Raw genomic sequence first — 14,769 nt, 5'->3', positions numbered from 1 at the left:
TTTGAATGCCAAAATGCAGCCAAATTCGAATACAAGAAGATCATGTCTTGAGGCATAGACTGACTAAACATAAGCCGAGAAATCGGGGTCTAAACAGCCATTAGGGATTAAACGAACTGGAAGCAAAAGATTCGTATGGATTGAGATGATATGACAACTTGCGAAGAGATGAACTTGATGAGAAGCATGACAGCGTAGAAGTGAAGAGAGGAGACGAATAAAGACATAAGTTTCGCATCAACCCACTTAACCTTCTCATCGCGGTCGCTTTGAAAATTGTATACATGCGTGTTCAGGATGAATTTGCAATACCTTCGTAAAGGGACTACTCCTACTCAACGGCGTTTCTCTTGATTGGAAAACAAGCAAAAAAACAGTACCAAAAGCGCCCAAGACCAAGACCAAGATGACGAACACGTCCGACTTGGCGTAGATCATTCTGAGTACATATCTTGGTCCTCACTGCAACAATAGATTTGGATGCGGGGTACGTTTACCAGACAGCAATAGGAAAAAAAGCAAGAGTGGTGACGACTAGTAGGCATCGGAAGACCTTCTGAACGACCAGTGCCAAGGCCCTAGTGATTTGAAGCGCCAACAAATGGGCTCTGCGCAACTACGACATAGGTGCTGTAACCTGCCTTGATGATCGTTGCTCAATTCTTAGACCTTTGGGTTCAAAAAGTGTCAGATGTCTAACAGAGCTGCATTGATTGGACTGGCAGATTTCCATCTGTGGACATTAGTAGATTGTGATAGTTATTCATTAGTAACGAAACAAACGTGAAATGAAACCGGGTTGAAATCAGTATTACGATTGACCAAAATACGATGGCCAAAGAAGCACACATTGATGAGAGAGAGAGAGAGAAGGTTAGCCAATCTTTTTATCAATGACTGTCTGCACGCTCAGTGTGGTAAATAGAAGAGGGGAGGGAGGGCTTTGAACGCGTAACCCAGGACAACCAACCCCCCCTCTGTCCGGTGCACACAAGCTTAATAACCCCACGTCCCCTACTAGTCAAAAGTACGCGTCACTGACGCACTACACGCACACACAGACTTCCGGGACGAGGCGTCAGAATCTGATTATCACATGCTTTAGCGTTTGTTCAAGCTTTTTTTGGGGGGGTTTATCTCCTTGCGATGGCAAGGAAAAAAAAGACGCCAACGCTTGCGAAATGTTGGTGTATTGTGACTAGTTCAAGGTGACCCCACTTTGATACCGTAAACGGGCAACGTACTCTTTTACCGGAACGTTTTAAACCAGCTTAAAAAAATTCGGTGGGTCCTTCATGTGGGACACGGAGTGGCAAGTGAGCCGATGGACTTGTAAGGTTGCGGCTGTCAAAAGATTAAAGATGGAGACTACGTTTGTGGCCGGCGTGGGTGTTCTATGTGCGGGTAGAGGGAAATACAGTTTGATGATGATATCATCCAGGAACGTCGCGAAAAGAAAGTTTACATTTGATCGATTTTTTTTAAAAAAAAAATGTCATTCGATGACTTGAAAGTATTCTGTAGCAAGTAGAGGAGGACCAATGAGTTCTTGGTTGTCTCAGCTGCGAAAAATGCGCCATTGCTCCACCACTATGCGCTAAATCTCGCTCGTATCGACGCAACAGCCATACCAACCGCCATGTGCGAGGATATTTCATGGTCAATGATGTCTCGAAAATAGTTCATGCGTGTTGCCATCTAGTCAGTTACATAGTCTCCGGTCAAGCTTTCACTCTACACTCGGGATGTTTCTCTGACATAGACTAAATAAGTGTGTTGAGGCATTCGTCTAGTTCTAGAACGAAAAGAAAGAAAAGATGTTCCGAGACTTCTTCCAGCTTGTTGAAATATTCTAGTGGTGTTTTTTTCTTGGTACTCCGCACTCTTTCACCGGACTACGGGCATAGTGTGGGGTTGGGTGGCTCACACGGGCCAGCATGACAGGGCAGATTGGATCTAAGTCACACCGCTTATTTCACGATTCCTTGGTGTGCATCCCCCGCTGTTGGCGCCGCGGTGGCCGGCTGCCTTTGCAGGGTGAAAACAGGCTAGGGGGAGTGTGTTTTTGGCAGGTGGGCAAGATGCAGACCTTGGATACATTGTCTTATTATAGGCCTGGCAGAGCAGGCGGATTCAGAGTGGCCATGCAAGAGGTCATGCATTGGGACTGGCTGCACGATTGGTGGTCATGGCTAATGCGTGACATTGAATAATGACGTCTTTTTCGACAAAGACACCAGAATCGAATCCAAGGGATTCGACGTCTACTGGTGCGGAGCGACCGGACGTATGCTTGTCCAGGTGGCTCTGCTTACATTTCACCACCTGGACAGTTGTTGAGGGTCGCATCTAAGACGGACATAAGGCTCCATCACACACAAGAAAAACAAGATGGAGTTAAAGTGAATTTCCATGGCACATGTGGGCCGCTGTGGCTGGCCTGGGATGCACGAGGTATGTTGTAGCGCAGGTGGTTGGTTCTGTGGGACTAAGTCCTCGATGGATGACAGATGTCAAGATAAGACGGGTAGGCTGTTACAGGCATGGGTTTCAGGTGTATTGAAGTTTGTTGCTGCTATACTGTAAGCTGCCAGTGTATGTATGCATTAACGAAGATCTTTGCAAGGAGAGTAGGGGAGGCTGGTGCGTGTAGAGATAGCTGGTATACATCTGGGGATATAGCCGGTGGATGCAGGGACGGACAACGGCCTAGAAGCGCCGAATGTAGAGTGTAGTGTACTCTGGCATGAGGCGTAGCTGTGTGAGGTGTAGCTGAAGCGCGCGTACCTATGTCTGTTGTAGAAGGTCGCGTCTGCAGGGGCCGTCGCTTACTAGTAGGAGCGGAGATAAGATAGCGAGAGGCATCTTCGGAGGAATTTTCTCTGCTAAGCTCCGCCGGAACTCTCTCATCTTTTTCTCCATCTCACGCCATGGCGCACGCCGCAAGTGGTCAAGTCTTTCACACCACCACCACCACCACCACCACCACCACCCCCATGCCGCGGTATCGAGACTTGGAGGCTATCTTCGGCTTAGCATGACCGGAGGTGGAGGCGGACAGCATGGCGCGGATCCGCCTGCGAGCAATGCGCAACCCCCGCATCATGTGCCGCCCGAGACTGGTTAGACGTCCCCCCCTCCCCCCAGGAACGTTCACTGATGAAAAGCAAATGACCATGACATGGCACCAACGACGTGAGGTGTCGTATGCACGCCTACTGCTGTCCTCTGCGCCGTCGAGGAAATGAGCCTACCAGCCTAGGAGCCTATAGCGCGACCACGACGACGGGAGGGCGTCGCGTCATTCTCTTACCTGATGCAGCCATTGCTTGGTCAGAAACGCCCCCCACGAGTGCTAGCCACCGAGGACTCTAGCTACATCAACGTGGTGGATCATGCTCTCTCCTGTACTCCACCCACCGACCAAGCACCGGCAGCCTGCATCCCAGCTTTGCACATTTCCACCATGCCCTCGACTCCTGTCCACTCCTGTCCACTCCTGTCCCCCGCCCGCCCATGCCGCCGCCGCCATGTCGGTCCATCTCTGCTCACCATTCACTCGCCACCCGTGCGACCGCCCTTTGGACCGACGCTTCCGACAAATCCTATCGCCGTGACTGCTGTGCTATTAATTTACAAGCGCTCGACAAGATTGTCAACCTTTCTTCTTCCTCAATCACAGTAGTCTATCCAATCTCCACTCCGCCGCGTCAAACAATTAACCTTCTTGCCAAGCCATCTTGGTACTCGCCCATCTGCTTCCAAGCCCTAGCCACCACTACGCGCGCCTTGCCAGTCTCGGCATACCCAAAACCGTCCTGCAACCAATAAACTGCAACACCACCAAGCGGTGATACGCTACTGAACTTACAAGAAACACCCTTTTGCCTGTGCATCTATCTCGCCAAGCTCGTCGAGCTCCACAAACAGCCTCAGATTCGCCGTCGATCATACTTGCACACACAAGAGGCTTACGCAGTCGAAACACGCATCTGTTTGCAGTCTTATCTGTCAACGAAGCCGTCTTCACCGGAAGCCTGCCGCACCAATACTATTGACAGCTTCAAGCGTAACTCGTCCGCCAAGCTCAAGCACGCGGAAGCATCTGCAACATCCCGCGCTGCAACCCTAGGCCCCAGGTCCTCTGCGGAACCACCTCTTTTATGCTAAGCGGAGTTATCCATAGACTAGCTGCCCACTAGCTCCACAAGCGCCTACTTTGGAAGCGTCTCAGTTGCTTTTGGTAGATCCCCAAGCCGTTCCAGCCAGTTACAGGGCCCATTCCACACACACGCAAGGCTCAGCGGAACTCGCTTGCCAAGCGCTACGGCCTTACCCACGGACGACTCCAGTCTTGTCACTCCTCCATTACGCATACCCCTCTGTTCACATATAAGGACTGCCCTCGGCCTCTCGGTCACTCCCCCACAACACACAAACACCACACTCCAACAAATTCATCCTTCTCACCTACAACCCTCATTCACCCCAAGCCAACAAACAATCACTTTTCTACCCAACATCAACATCCATCCTGGCGCAATGGCTTCCACCCGCCCAACCTACCACATCCCCTTCCCCACGTCGTTTCTCGCTGTCAACACTCCCGTCAAGAAAACCGTCACAGCTGTACCTGCCGCAGAGCCCCTCGTGCCTGCTCACGGGTTTCTTTCCAACCGACAGAACAGCGGACGTCATCAGTCCGTATCTTCCATCTCCAGCAACGCAAGCATCGGAGCTCCGCCCTCAGAGGCTAGCACTCTCAGCCCGCCATCTTCTCCCACCGCCACAAAACATGACGATTCACCAATCCTTGGCCTTAAGATATTCTCTCCTCTTGCGGTTAATGCGAAGTATGCTGCCCCGCCGGGCAGCCTTAAGGAGATGAGCGCTGCTGAGCGACAGAGGCGCATGAGCTTCGAGAGGTCGGCTTTCTTGTCCAACATTGAATAGATGCTTCTCATGCAGGCCGGTAGCTCCGAGAGCAGCTTGGCCTACATTGTCCGGGCGACAACTTTCAAGTTGCAGCATGCGCCACCTTGAGCTTTAATAGCGAGAGAGCTGTGCTACCAAAAGCATATTGCTGCATAGGCGTTTACGATATTACGATACCATTTCATCTTTTTTTCCTTATCCTTTCAGAAGGTCGATATCAACATGACAAAAAATCACTCGCGGCTCGGTGGTTTTGGGTGGGACGGCATGGAATAGGCGTTTTGATTCATTTGTGGGGTTCCAGCTAGGGCTAGGAATTAGCGGGCAAACTAAGATACTTGGACCAAAAAAATGACAGTATCACCTGAGGACACCTTTTTTCTTTCCCTTTTTTTTTGATGTGCTGTACCAAACGTGATGTGAGGATATGTGGCTGCAGCGGTGGAGAAAAAAACTTGCCACCCACCCACCCCCCACTCCGCCGGCCATTCCAATTCTCGTAACAGTAACATCATCTTCTCCACTCTTTTCCCGCGTGGCCATCCCCTAAACAGACACCTTGTAACACTTGATCCCCCTTGTCCCTCTCCACAATAAGTAGGACCCTCAAACAAGAACCCTGATTATACGGGACAGGAAAAAAGCTTAAGCATGCTTATACGATGCGCCCCTTGCAAACAATGGCCTGATTACGATGACAATAGTTGCAAACTATGTAAACCCCAAACCATCAAGTCAAAACAACCATGACTAATATAACACCTCTTTGCATATTTTGTGCAAACACCCAGAAATACCTGTTTCCCCCCCCCCCCCCCCAAAAAAAAACACAAATCCCCACACACAAACAAAACCATAATGAGAAAAATGAAAAAAATCAAGTACCCAACGCTGAAGAATAAGGAGTTGAGACACATATGCAATCCTTCCACCGTCACCGAATTTCAACGACAAATGATAAGACTCAAAAAGCAACGAAAGAGAAGCCAAGCAACAACATAGTACACCGCTCCGCCCATGCTTGCGCCCGCGCCCGCGCTGCCGTCGCCGCGCCCCCCTTCTTTCTTGACTCCCGTGCTTTACTTACTTGCGTACTTGGTTGTTGTTTTTTTTGCGCTGGGCTGGGCTGGGCGGAGTGGGGTTGCACATCGTTATTTCCTCGTGCCTTCCCCCCCTTTTTTCTTTTCACTTGGCTTTGAGAAGGGGACTCCTTGGCTTAAACTATTGGGCCTACGTGAAGAATAGTATGTGCAAGGGGGTGCTATTGGGTTGGAAATTGGAGATGAGTGTATAAATCTTGTGGTGGTGGTGGATATACGAGATGCTGCACAGGAGGGAAGGGAGATAGATGTGTGTGTGTGTGTGAGTACACATGTCCATTTACCTTTTTTTTCGGTTTTGGGTAAGATGCAGCAAAGGGAAGATGACGGCATCTTACTACTTTGCCTTTACTTCCCATCACACGCATATCAATACGGTGTATCCGTGTACTTCTACACCGTTCCCATCCTCCTCTCCAAGACCAAACACGGTGAAAGGAGGGGATATGTACACAGTCACATGCCCCCCCTCCCCCCCTTCACGGTCCCCTCGATGCACATATGCGTATGCGTATGCAATGCACAACGGGCCATCCGCCGTTCAAGGCCGGCCCCCCAAAAAAAGAGAGCACGAAGAATAACATATACACATGTCCACGTGCCCCTCCCCTTCGATACATCGACCCTTTTGTTTTTTTCTTTTCCAATTCAACGATGTAGATGGCATGCGCGGTGAGAGGGAGAGGAGGAAGTCAACAACTCAACGCACGGGAATTATGTACGTGTACGTGTACATTGCAAGGTGCGGTAGTTGGTCAGAGACTGGGATGATTGGGAGGCGGTAATGAAGGATGGGAAAAGCATGTTACGTGCGGTGGGTTAATGAATAGTTGCGCTACGGGTGCGTCTACATGCGCAACGAAGAAAACAATAACCGATAGTTCTTGTTAGGTAAGGCGGTAACGCGAAGTGTTTTGGTGACTAGTTTCAACATGTCAGCTAAACGTCTCAACGTCTCGGAAGGGGGGAAAGAAGAAAGAAAAATTAGTAAACAGACGAAACAAACGGGATAATATGGAAGATTTGGAAACCGTTTGTCTTGAAAACAACAAAAAAGTAAAAGAGGGAGAGAGAACAGCATCACATCACAATGAGAAAACCCATTCCAAGGTACACGAAAATGGGCGATATACACAAGTAACAAACATGAAACAATATAATATATTTTTTTTTCCGAATAATAATAATAATAATAATAATAATTCGACCGTATAACCATTACATATATATAGCACCCAGCACTAGCAAGCCCCTCCTATACCCTCTCCCACCCATTCAGTCCGCCCACAGAATTGCTCCTTCCCCCACAAACTATAAAAGACATAGATAGTATACTATAGGAAAAAAAAAAGACTAAGCCAAGCCAATAAGATATCCCTTAGGACCTCTGGAGATAGAAAACAACACACACACATATAGCCAACTAAGAAAGGTAAAAGAAAAAAAAGATGATTCCAGGCCGTTGTCTTAGACATCTTTTTCACCCTTTTTGTTTTGGAGCAAAGAGAAAAGAAAAGGTCACCGCCCTCCCTTCCTTCCCACCGAGTACCCACCGCCAGTAGGCACGAACACATCCCTTTTGTAGAGTTAGAGTGGTGTGTATATAGACCTTGATATAAGAAAAAAAAACGGGGAGTAAAAGGAAAAAAAACTTTGGGGGGGGGGAGAAAAGAACTGTCATGAAGGAAAGAAGGTTTTAATATAAGCGTACAAGAAAATGGTGGTTATTTAGCCCGCCCCTCTCCTCTGTGCTTCCCTATCTGACCGAAACAACGGGCGAAACCCCGAGTCACAAAAAGCGGACGAAGGGAAGAAAGGGAAGAGGAAAGAGGGTGGGGTGAAAAATGTTCCAATTCAACTTTTTCTTTCTCAATTCCAACACACGTACACACAATATACCACACACACAACAAAGAGAGAGACAGAGGGCTAAACCAGTTGGACCATATAAAAAAAGGAAAAGAAGTAAAAAAGCGGGAGGAATCGGGCGGGTTGAGTTAAAGTCGAAACTAGGCACGAGAGAAAGAAGAAAAGAAAAGAAGATGAAGGCGGGTTAGGGACAAAAAATTCCAAAGAACAACAAGGTCAAGAAAAAGACACAGAAGATAGAACAACAAAAAAAGCCCAGTTCCCAGTTCCCAGAGAGAGAGACGACGACGATGATAACGTGTGTGTGTGTGTGTGTGTGTGTGTGTGTGTGTAGTGTGATGCCCCATTTCGCATCCCCAAGATTTGGAAAAAACAAAAGGACCAGGCCCAGGGAATCTTTCAACGCCAAAAACACCAATGCTGCGCTCTCTATGTGTCAATAGCTAGAGGCAATGATATCTCCCAAATCCCAATTCGTGGCCGCAAGTGTGCCTCATCAGTGGCACGATCGGGAGTAATGATCGTAAACGGGCTCGTGTATTATGTAGTAAGTGTAGACGGAGGAACGCGTGTGCGCAAATTTCGAAGGCGGAGCACTCATAAGGCCCGAGGCCGAGCGGGCGACAGAGGACCGTGGTTGCTGTGTGGACGACAAATCACAATATGCCCGAATCTTTGAGCGCATTTTGTAGTATCGTCTCCTTGACGGCGGCGAAGACGAGTCGGATGTTTGATGTATCCGTGGCTTGCGTGAGGCTGGCTTGGTTAGGCGTGCATAGTGGGGGGGGGTCTGGATACGTAATTCTTACTGAGGATATAGGTTCAGGTGTGCCCGGTTTACCTGATTAAATCTCCACAAGAGATATTTGGCGGCACGGTTGACATCGTTGCCGCCAGAGTAATCTGGGAAATAGTTGCCGAGTGGTGATCGTGCAAGCTTGGCCTTGAACAGGTCAACCTTGTTGAGGAAGAGAATGATACTTGTTCGCATAAACCATCGACTGTTGACTACCGAGTCAAAAAGCACTAAACTCTCCATCATTCGGTTCTGGGCCGCGAGTCAGTACTACAGATTCAACGAACATGTGGTTTGGAGTACATACTTGTGAACTCTCTTCCAGCAACACCTGGTCGTATTCGCTCAAGGCTACGCAGAAAATAATGGATGTGACGTTCTCGAAACAATGTATCCATTTCTTGCGTTCGCTCCGTTGGCCTCCAACATCAAACATACTGTTTCAGGTTAGTCCGAGCACCAGACACATGTTTGAAGTCGCGCACGTACTGGATGCTTAGCTGGCCCATTGTGAATCGTGTTTCATAAATGCCCGTTGTCTTGGTGCGCGCTCGTAGAACGTCGGATTCGATGGGCACGTAGTTTGGATCTGATATCCGTTCCACCTCGTCAAAGAAGCTACAAGTGTCAGCCAAGTCGATGGAAACGTGATGCGCAAACGTACTAGGGCGCAGAATCCATCAGGTAGAATTCGCTCGAGTGCTCCAGCACCTTTGGTATGCAAGGGTCGCGCCACATGGAGGTAATGGCCTGGCCTACTCTTTGGTCGAGTGGCTTTTCCGGGTCCGGGTCGACGGTGTAGTTGGCCAGATAGTCGCATAGCTCGGCGTTGCCTGGATTCTCGCAGGTAATGTCGAATTGCCGCATGGCGCCAATAAGAGCCTTTGCACAGTCGATGACGTTCTTGTAGATGGTCAGGCGGTACATGGCAAGCTCCTCCTGCGTGTAGCCGTTTTGGTGTATAATCTTCATTTGCTTCACAATGGTCGACTTGCCACTCTCTCCGGAACCTGTAGGGGCGGGTTAGCAGGGCTGGGATAGAGCAGGGCAAGCCAGCGGGTTTTTTTTCTTTGGCCACTCACCCAGCAGCAGGATCTTGCATTCTCGCCGTAGCCTGCGCGAGTCCTCTTCGAGCTTGCGGTCGATGGCCTGGCTGCGCTTCTTCTGCTCGACATCGTCGTTGTTTGTGCTCATGCAGATACCCATGGTGGCTGTCGTCTAGTGCGGCTCGCGGCCGCGGGCGATGATGGACGTCGGGCGCGGGACAATGGGTGAGCACTGGGCCCAGCGCGTCGCGAGGAGGTCGTCTGCTTCGTGTCGGGGCGGGCGCGATGGATTGTGTCGAGTCGATGGCGGCGCAGGGGGGGCGCGTTGGAGTGGTGGAGCTGTGGTGATGGTTCCCGTCGGGTGAATCCGACACGCAGCTCGGGTCAAAGGGGGCCCTCGCAGCGTGGGCAAGCGGAAGGGGCGACGGGCGCCAGGGTGGTCGGAGAGCTGGATGGGGGCGGGGGCCTTGCTGGGTGGGCGCTCGCAGGCGGAGGGGTTCGTAGCGACGGTGGTGGTGGTGTTGAATGGTTGGTAGGGTGGTGTTGTCGAGCTAGATCCGAGACTCCAGGGCTGCTGTTGGCTCGTGCGGAGGAGGCTTCCCCAGCAAGTTGACGAGGAAGGCGCGGGATCTGGAGTCGGCGAAGCTTGCAACGTCGCCGGGCACTGCAAACGCCGCTGCTGACAGGCCAACAAGCCTCGTGGCTGGAGACGGTAAGTGCAGGCGGCGAGGGTGAGGCGGTGCTGGCTGCGGGATGGGCGCGGTGTCGGGTGAGAGAAGTGGATCGAGCACGGGAGGGCGATGGCAGAGAGGATGATGGTTGATGGTAGCGGCAGCAGCAGAGCCGGGGCTGGCGGCGGCGGCGGTGGTGATGATGATGATGATGATGGGAGTCGAGTGCTGCTAAGCCTCATTCAATCCGGGATACCAGGACAGCGATCAGGGTCAAATGGCACAGGCCAAGGCTGTGGAACACGGCGCTGAAGCGGGCGCGCAGATGGCAGAGGCAGAGGGAGAGGGCGGATGCTAGCAGTCGACTGCTACTCTACTTGCAGTACGGCTACTACGGCAGGGAGGGAGTGGTGCGAGGGCAGGACAGGACAGGACAGGGCAGGGCAGGCCGGGCTGTCTGGCACTCTCTCTTCCGTCCTGGACGCCCTATGCGACGGCAGTCTTTCATGGGTGCCAGATGCGGCATCCAGCTGTCATTGGCAAATTGCGGGTTGGCATTTGGCGGTTGGCAGTCGAGCAGTGTGTCCTGTGTCCCTTTCATATTACCGCCCCTGCAGCCGCTGCTCATCCTCCTACTCAGCATCGAGTGCAGTACAGTGAGCAGTGAGCAGTGAGCAGTGAGCAGTGAGCCTTTGGTTGCAAACAGCACAGACACCCCCTCCTCAGCAGGCGACGACGGCCTACCCGCGCGGGATGGCAGCGGAATGCCCTTGGGCGCCTGCACGATAGAGTTCGTCTCCATGCCCTGGATCGGCAGGCGAGGCATTCAGTCTGGTCTCTGCACTGCCAAATGACGTCTAAATTAAGGACCACTTGCTCCTACTGACACAGCGACGCTCTTCGGACGCGCTTTCTCATTCGCTCCCCCCTGGCTCGTCCTGGCTCGTCCTGGCTCCAAGGGGGCCTGCTGGCCAGACCTCTGCTATGCTCGCCTTGTGAGACGCTAGCTTTCGGCGCCAGAGCCCACACACACAACACAATGGCATACATGCACCCCATCCACCATACAGACTGAGCCTTGCCGCATTCACTGCTCGCGCGCTGCTATGTCCATCTAGAGTCGCACGCTACCCAGTGACAAGGCGGCGGCCATGTCGTGCATGATGACGCGTGGCGACGAAACACGATTGGAGCCGGCGGCGGCCATGCAGACAGCGACACTCTATGCTCTTGCACCTGAACCGCCCCGGGAACACCACGTCTGTCAGCTGCCGCTACCACGTTGTGTAGGTACTGTCAGCTTCCGCGGCTATGGCTATAACCTGCCGTGATAGCCGCAGGGGTGCCGTCCACACGCCTTCGGAGCAAGCCGAGCAAGCCGAGCAGACCACACCAGTCCAGCGCAGTCCAGCCCATCACCGCATGCGTGACCTGGGCCTAGTCTGGCGTGTATCGACTTTTAGCAGACATCGGATTGCCATGGTGATTGTGGCGGCTAATACAGGGCGATTGCCATGTCAGGCCCCCTTTGCTGTGTATGCGACTCATATGTGTGTGTGTGTGTATGTATATCTGTGTTGTACGTATCCAAGTACATACTACATACACACGCATGTACCTACATACTTGTGTACACACCTGCATACTACTACGTCGAAATGACACCAGGCTTGGCTGCCATGTGCGGCTACAGCTGCTCCATCGTATCGTCAGCAAACGAGGCACAGCGGCTGCCCAGGCATGCACATCGCCACTCTCTCTCTCTCTCAGGCCGCAACCGCATACCCAACACAGAGCCACCTCCAGCGGCTCCATGTCGAGCTGAGTGAAATTCCCACTCCATGTTTCCGTGGCCATCCCATCCCCCGTCGGGCACGAGCGAATCCTAGGCGGGAACGCGCACGAGCCGGCAGACCACGTGAAGTGAGGGGGAGAGAGGGACAAGGCTGGGATGGGCACCACACAGCCGTTAACGTCAGTCGTGGTGGGGTACCTGGGCAGGACAAGCAGGTCGGCCGCGTTCCCATGGCACGCCCGCCGATTACGCGTGGACTGAGCATTCAATGGGCCCAGGGAAAAATTGTACTGGACGTGATGCACGGGCTTTTATCGACAACTCCCAAAGACCATCGTGACGTCACTCTTGAACACGCCGAAACCTGCGTGAGAGACGTCTAGAGCCCGGGCCATGCATCCCTCATCGCGTCTGGTGCCTTGCCCCTCGTCGCCCTCCTAGACCTTCACTCTCCTGCTCCTCTTCTCTCGCCGCTCATCTCCACGCTTGCCACTGCTCTGACTGCCCTCCTCCATCCTTGTGTGCTGCACAAAGCTAACTCTGCCGCCGCCGCCACTACTCGCCCTCGCCCGCCCGTTTGCCTGTCCACACACTCAAGGCGGTAATCAAACACGGCCACTACTACCCTTCCCAACCGTCTCCCCTACCCTGGTGCAAACTCTGAAAGTGCTCACAAACGAGTCCTCGGAGCCAGTGTCGCGCAATCGCCTTGTTTGCCGCGTCTAGTTACCGACTCCAATAAGACCTGTCTGTATTTAGCAGCCTCGACGTGCTCCTCAGTTCCGAAATATTCGCGACTTCCCCACGTCCAGCCTGCCTATTTTCCAACCACAACCCTCCCAAGCCCCCCCTTTATCCAAAGCCCTCCACCCCGCGCCTGTCGCATTGCCATAAACTCCACATTCTACCATGGCGGAATTCGTACGCGCCCAGATTTTTGGCACCACCTTTGAGATTACCAGCAGGTGCGGAACAATGCCCCACCCTCGTCACCTCCTGCCTCTGCCTCTGCTAACATTCCACAGATACACCGATCTGCAGCCTGTCGGCATGGGCGCATTCGGTCTCGTCTGGTACCATTCCCTCCATCTTCGCGAATAACTCAGTATTGACTTTTGCCGCAGCTCAGCAAAGGACCAGCTTACCAACCAGGCGGTGGCTGTTAAGAAGATCATGAAGCCCTTCAGCACTCCAGTTCTGTCCAAGCGAACATACCGAGAACTGAAGCTCTTGAAGCACCTTCGACACGAAAATGTGGGCAATTCTGCTGCCAAACCTCCAAGCAAAATTCTGACCCCACCCAGATCATCAGTTTGAGCGATATCTTCATCTCTCCCCTCGAGGACATGTACGTAGCCCAATTACGGCCCGCCATGAACACATACTGATCAATTCAGCTACTTCGTCACTGAGCTCCTCGGCACCGATCTTCACCGTCTGCTCACTTCGAGGCCGCTCGAGAAGCAATTTATCCAATACTTTCTCTATCAGATTTTGGTACGTAGTAGAAATCGATTCAACGTGCACAATAAAACAAAGGGGAGGAATTTTGGCTGACTCAAGAAAGCGTGGATTGAAATACGTCCACTCCGCTGGTGTGGTGCACCGCGATCTCAAGCCCAGCAACATCCTCGTCAACGAGAACTGCGATCTCAAGATTTGCGACTTCGGTCTCGCCCGTATACAAGACCCCCAGATGACGGGTTACGTCTCGACACGATACTACCGAGCACCTGAAATCATGCTCACGTGGCAAAAGTACGATGTGGAGGTTGACATTTGGAGCGCGGGATGCATCTTTGCTGAGATGCTCGAGGGCAAGCCCCTTTTCCCTGGAAAGGACCACGTGAACCAATTCTCCATTATTACGGAGCTTTTGGGCACTCCCCCAGATGATGTTATTCAGACCATTTGCAGTGAAAACGTAAATACGCCCCCCCGCAACTGAAATCGCGAGGAGCCTTGGCTAAAACTGTACAGACACTGCGATTCGTTCAATCGCTTCCCAAGCGCGAGAGGCAACCATTGGCCAACAAGTTCAAGAACGCTGAGCCTGATGGTACGTGCTGAAAACTTGACGCCCAGAGTGCTAGACTAACTTTCCACAGCGGTTGATCTTCTAGAAAACATGCTGGTTTTTGACCCGAGGAAGCGCGTACGAGCAGAGCAGGCTCTCGCTCACGCATACCTTGCGCCATACCACGACCCGACGGATGAGCCGGTAGCCGACGAGAAATTCGATTGGTCGTTCAACGATGCGGACTTGCCAGTCGACACCTGGAAGATCATGATGTAGGCTCACAACTAGACCAACCATGGGACACAAGATGCTGACTTATTTGCAGGTACTCGGAGATCCTCGATTACCACAACGTTGATGCGGCAGTACCGGAGGAGAATAACGGCAGCTGATCGCCAATGGATGTTCCGAATCCAGCCATAATACTTTTACAGTTCCCGGCACCGAGTCATGTAGTTTATCAAAGTTCGATGTATCATCTGCGCGGAGCAGGCGGATTTGGCTTTTCTCAAAGATTCCCAAGGTCTCGTTTGGTGG

The 14,769-nt window shown here is 52.0% G+C and overlaps 5 protein-coding genes across 5 annotated transcripts; 4 read left to right on the top strand and 1 right to left on the bottom strand.

Moving 5' to 3' along the window:
* Positions 1–2,412: 2,412 nt before the first annotated feature.
* Positions 2,413–3,127, top strand: COCVIDRAFT_14673 (hypothetical protein; the record flags this gene model as incomplete). Its single annotated transcript, XM_014702670.1, has 2 exons — positions 2,413–2,582; positions 2,803–3,127. The coding sequence occupies 2 exons, from the start codon at positions 2,413–2,415 to the stop codon at positions 3,125–3,127; spliced, it is 495 nt and encodes a 164-aa protein (XP_014558156.1).
* Positions 3,128–4,542: 1,415 nt separating this feature from the next.
* Positions 4,543–4,953, top strand: COCVIDRAFT_14672 (hypothetical protein; the record flags this gene model as incomplete). Its single annotated transcript, XM_014702669.1, has 1 exon — positions 4,543–4,953. The coding sequence occupies one exon, from the start codon at positions 4,543–4,545 to the stop codon at positions 4,951–4,953; it is 411 nt and encodes a 136-aa protein (XP_014558155.1).
* A 3,607-nt stretch (positions 4,954–8,560) lies between these two features.
* On the bottom strand, positions 8,561–9,894 carry COCVIDRAFT_36417 (hypothetical protein; the record flags this gene model as incomplete). Its single annotated transcript, XM_014702732.1, has 6 exons — positions 8,561–8,660; positions 8,714–8,952; positions 9,008–9,137; positions 9,190–9,318; positions 9,365–9,710; positions 9,783–9,894. 6 exons carry the CDS (start codon positions 9,892–9,894, stop codon positions 8,561–8,563), a joined length of 1,056 nt encoding a protein of 351 aa, XP_014558218.1.
* An 831-nt stretch (positions 9,895–10,725) lies between these two features.
* On the top strand, positions 10,726–11,091 carry COCVIDRAFT_95107 (hypothetical protein; the record flags this gene model as incomplete). The annotated part of the gene is made up of 1 exon (XM_014702731.1): positions 10,726–11,091. A coding segment is annotated over one exon (366 nt), but the record flags the coding sequence as incomplete, so codon positions are not given.
* A 2,030-nt stretch (positions 11,092–13,121) lies between these two features.
* Positions 13,122–14,624, top strand: COCVIDRAFT_36416 (hypothetical protein; the record flags this gene model as incomplete). Its single annotated transcript, XM_014702730.1, has 9 exons — positions 13,122–13,177; positions 13,238–13,285; positions 13,337–13,466; positions 13,517–13,560; positions 13,610–13,709; positions 13,780–14,136; positions 14,193–14,271; positions 14,321–14,504; positions 14,558–14,624. The coding sequence occupies 9 exons, from the start codon at positions 13,122–13,124 to the stop codon at positions 14,622–14,624; spliced, it is 1,065 nt and encodes a 354-aa protein (XP_014558216.1).
* Positions 14,625–14,769: the final 145 nt, after the last annotated feature.

The sequence above is a fragment of the Bipolaris victoriae genome, assembly GCF_000527765.1.
Source record: "Bipolaris victoriae FI3 unplaced genomic scaffold scaffold_28, whole genome shotgun sequence".
Classification (NCBI taxonomy): domain Eukaryota; kingdom Fungi; phylum Ascomycota; class Dothideomycetes; order Pleosporales; family Pleosporaceae; genus Bipolaris; species Bipolaris victoriae.
Note: the sequence above shows the minus strand (reverse complement) of the source record. Positions and strands in the feature narration are given on the sequence as shown.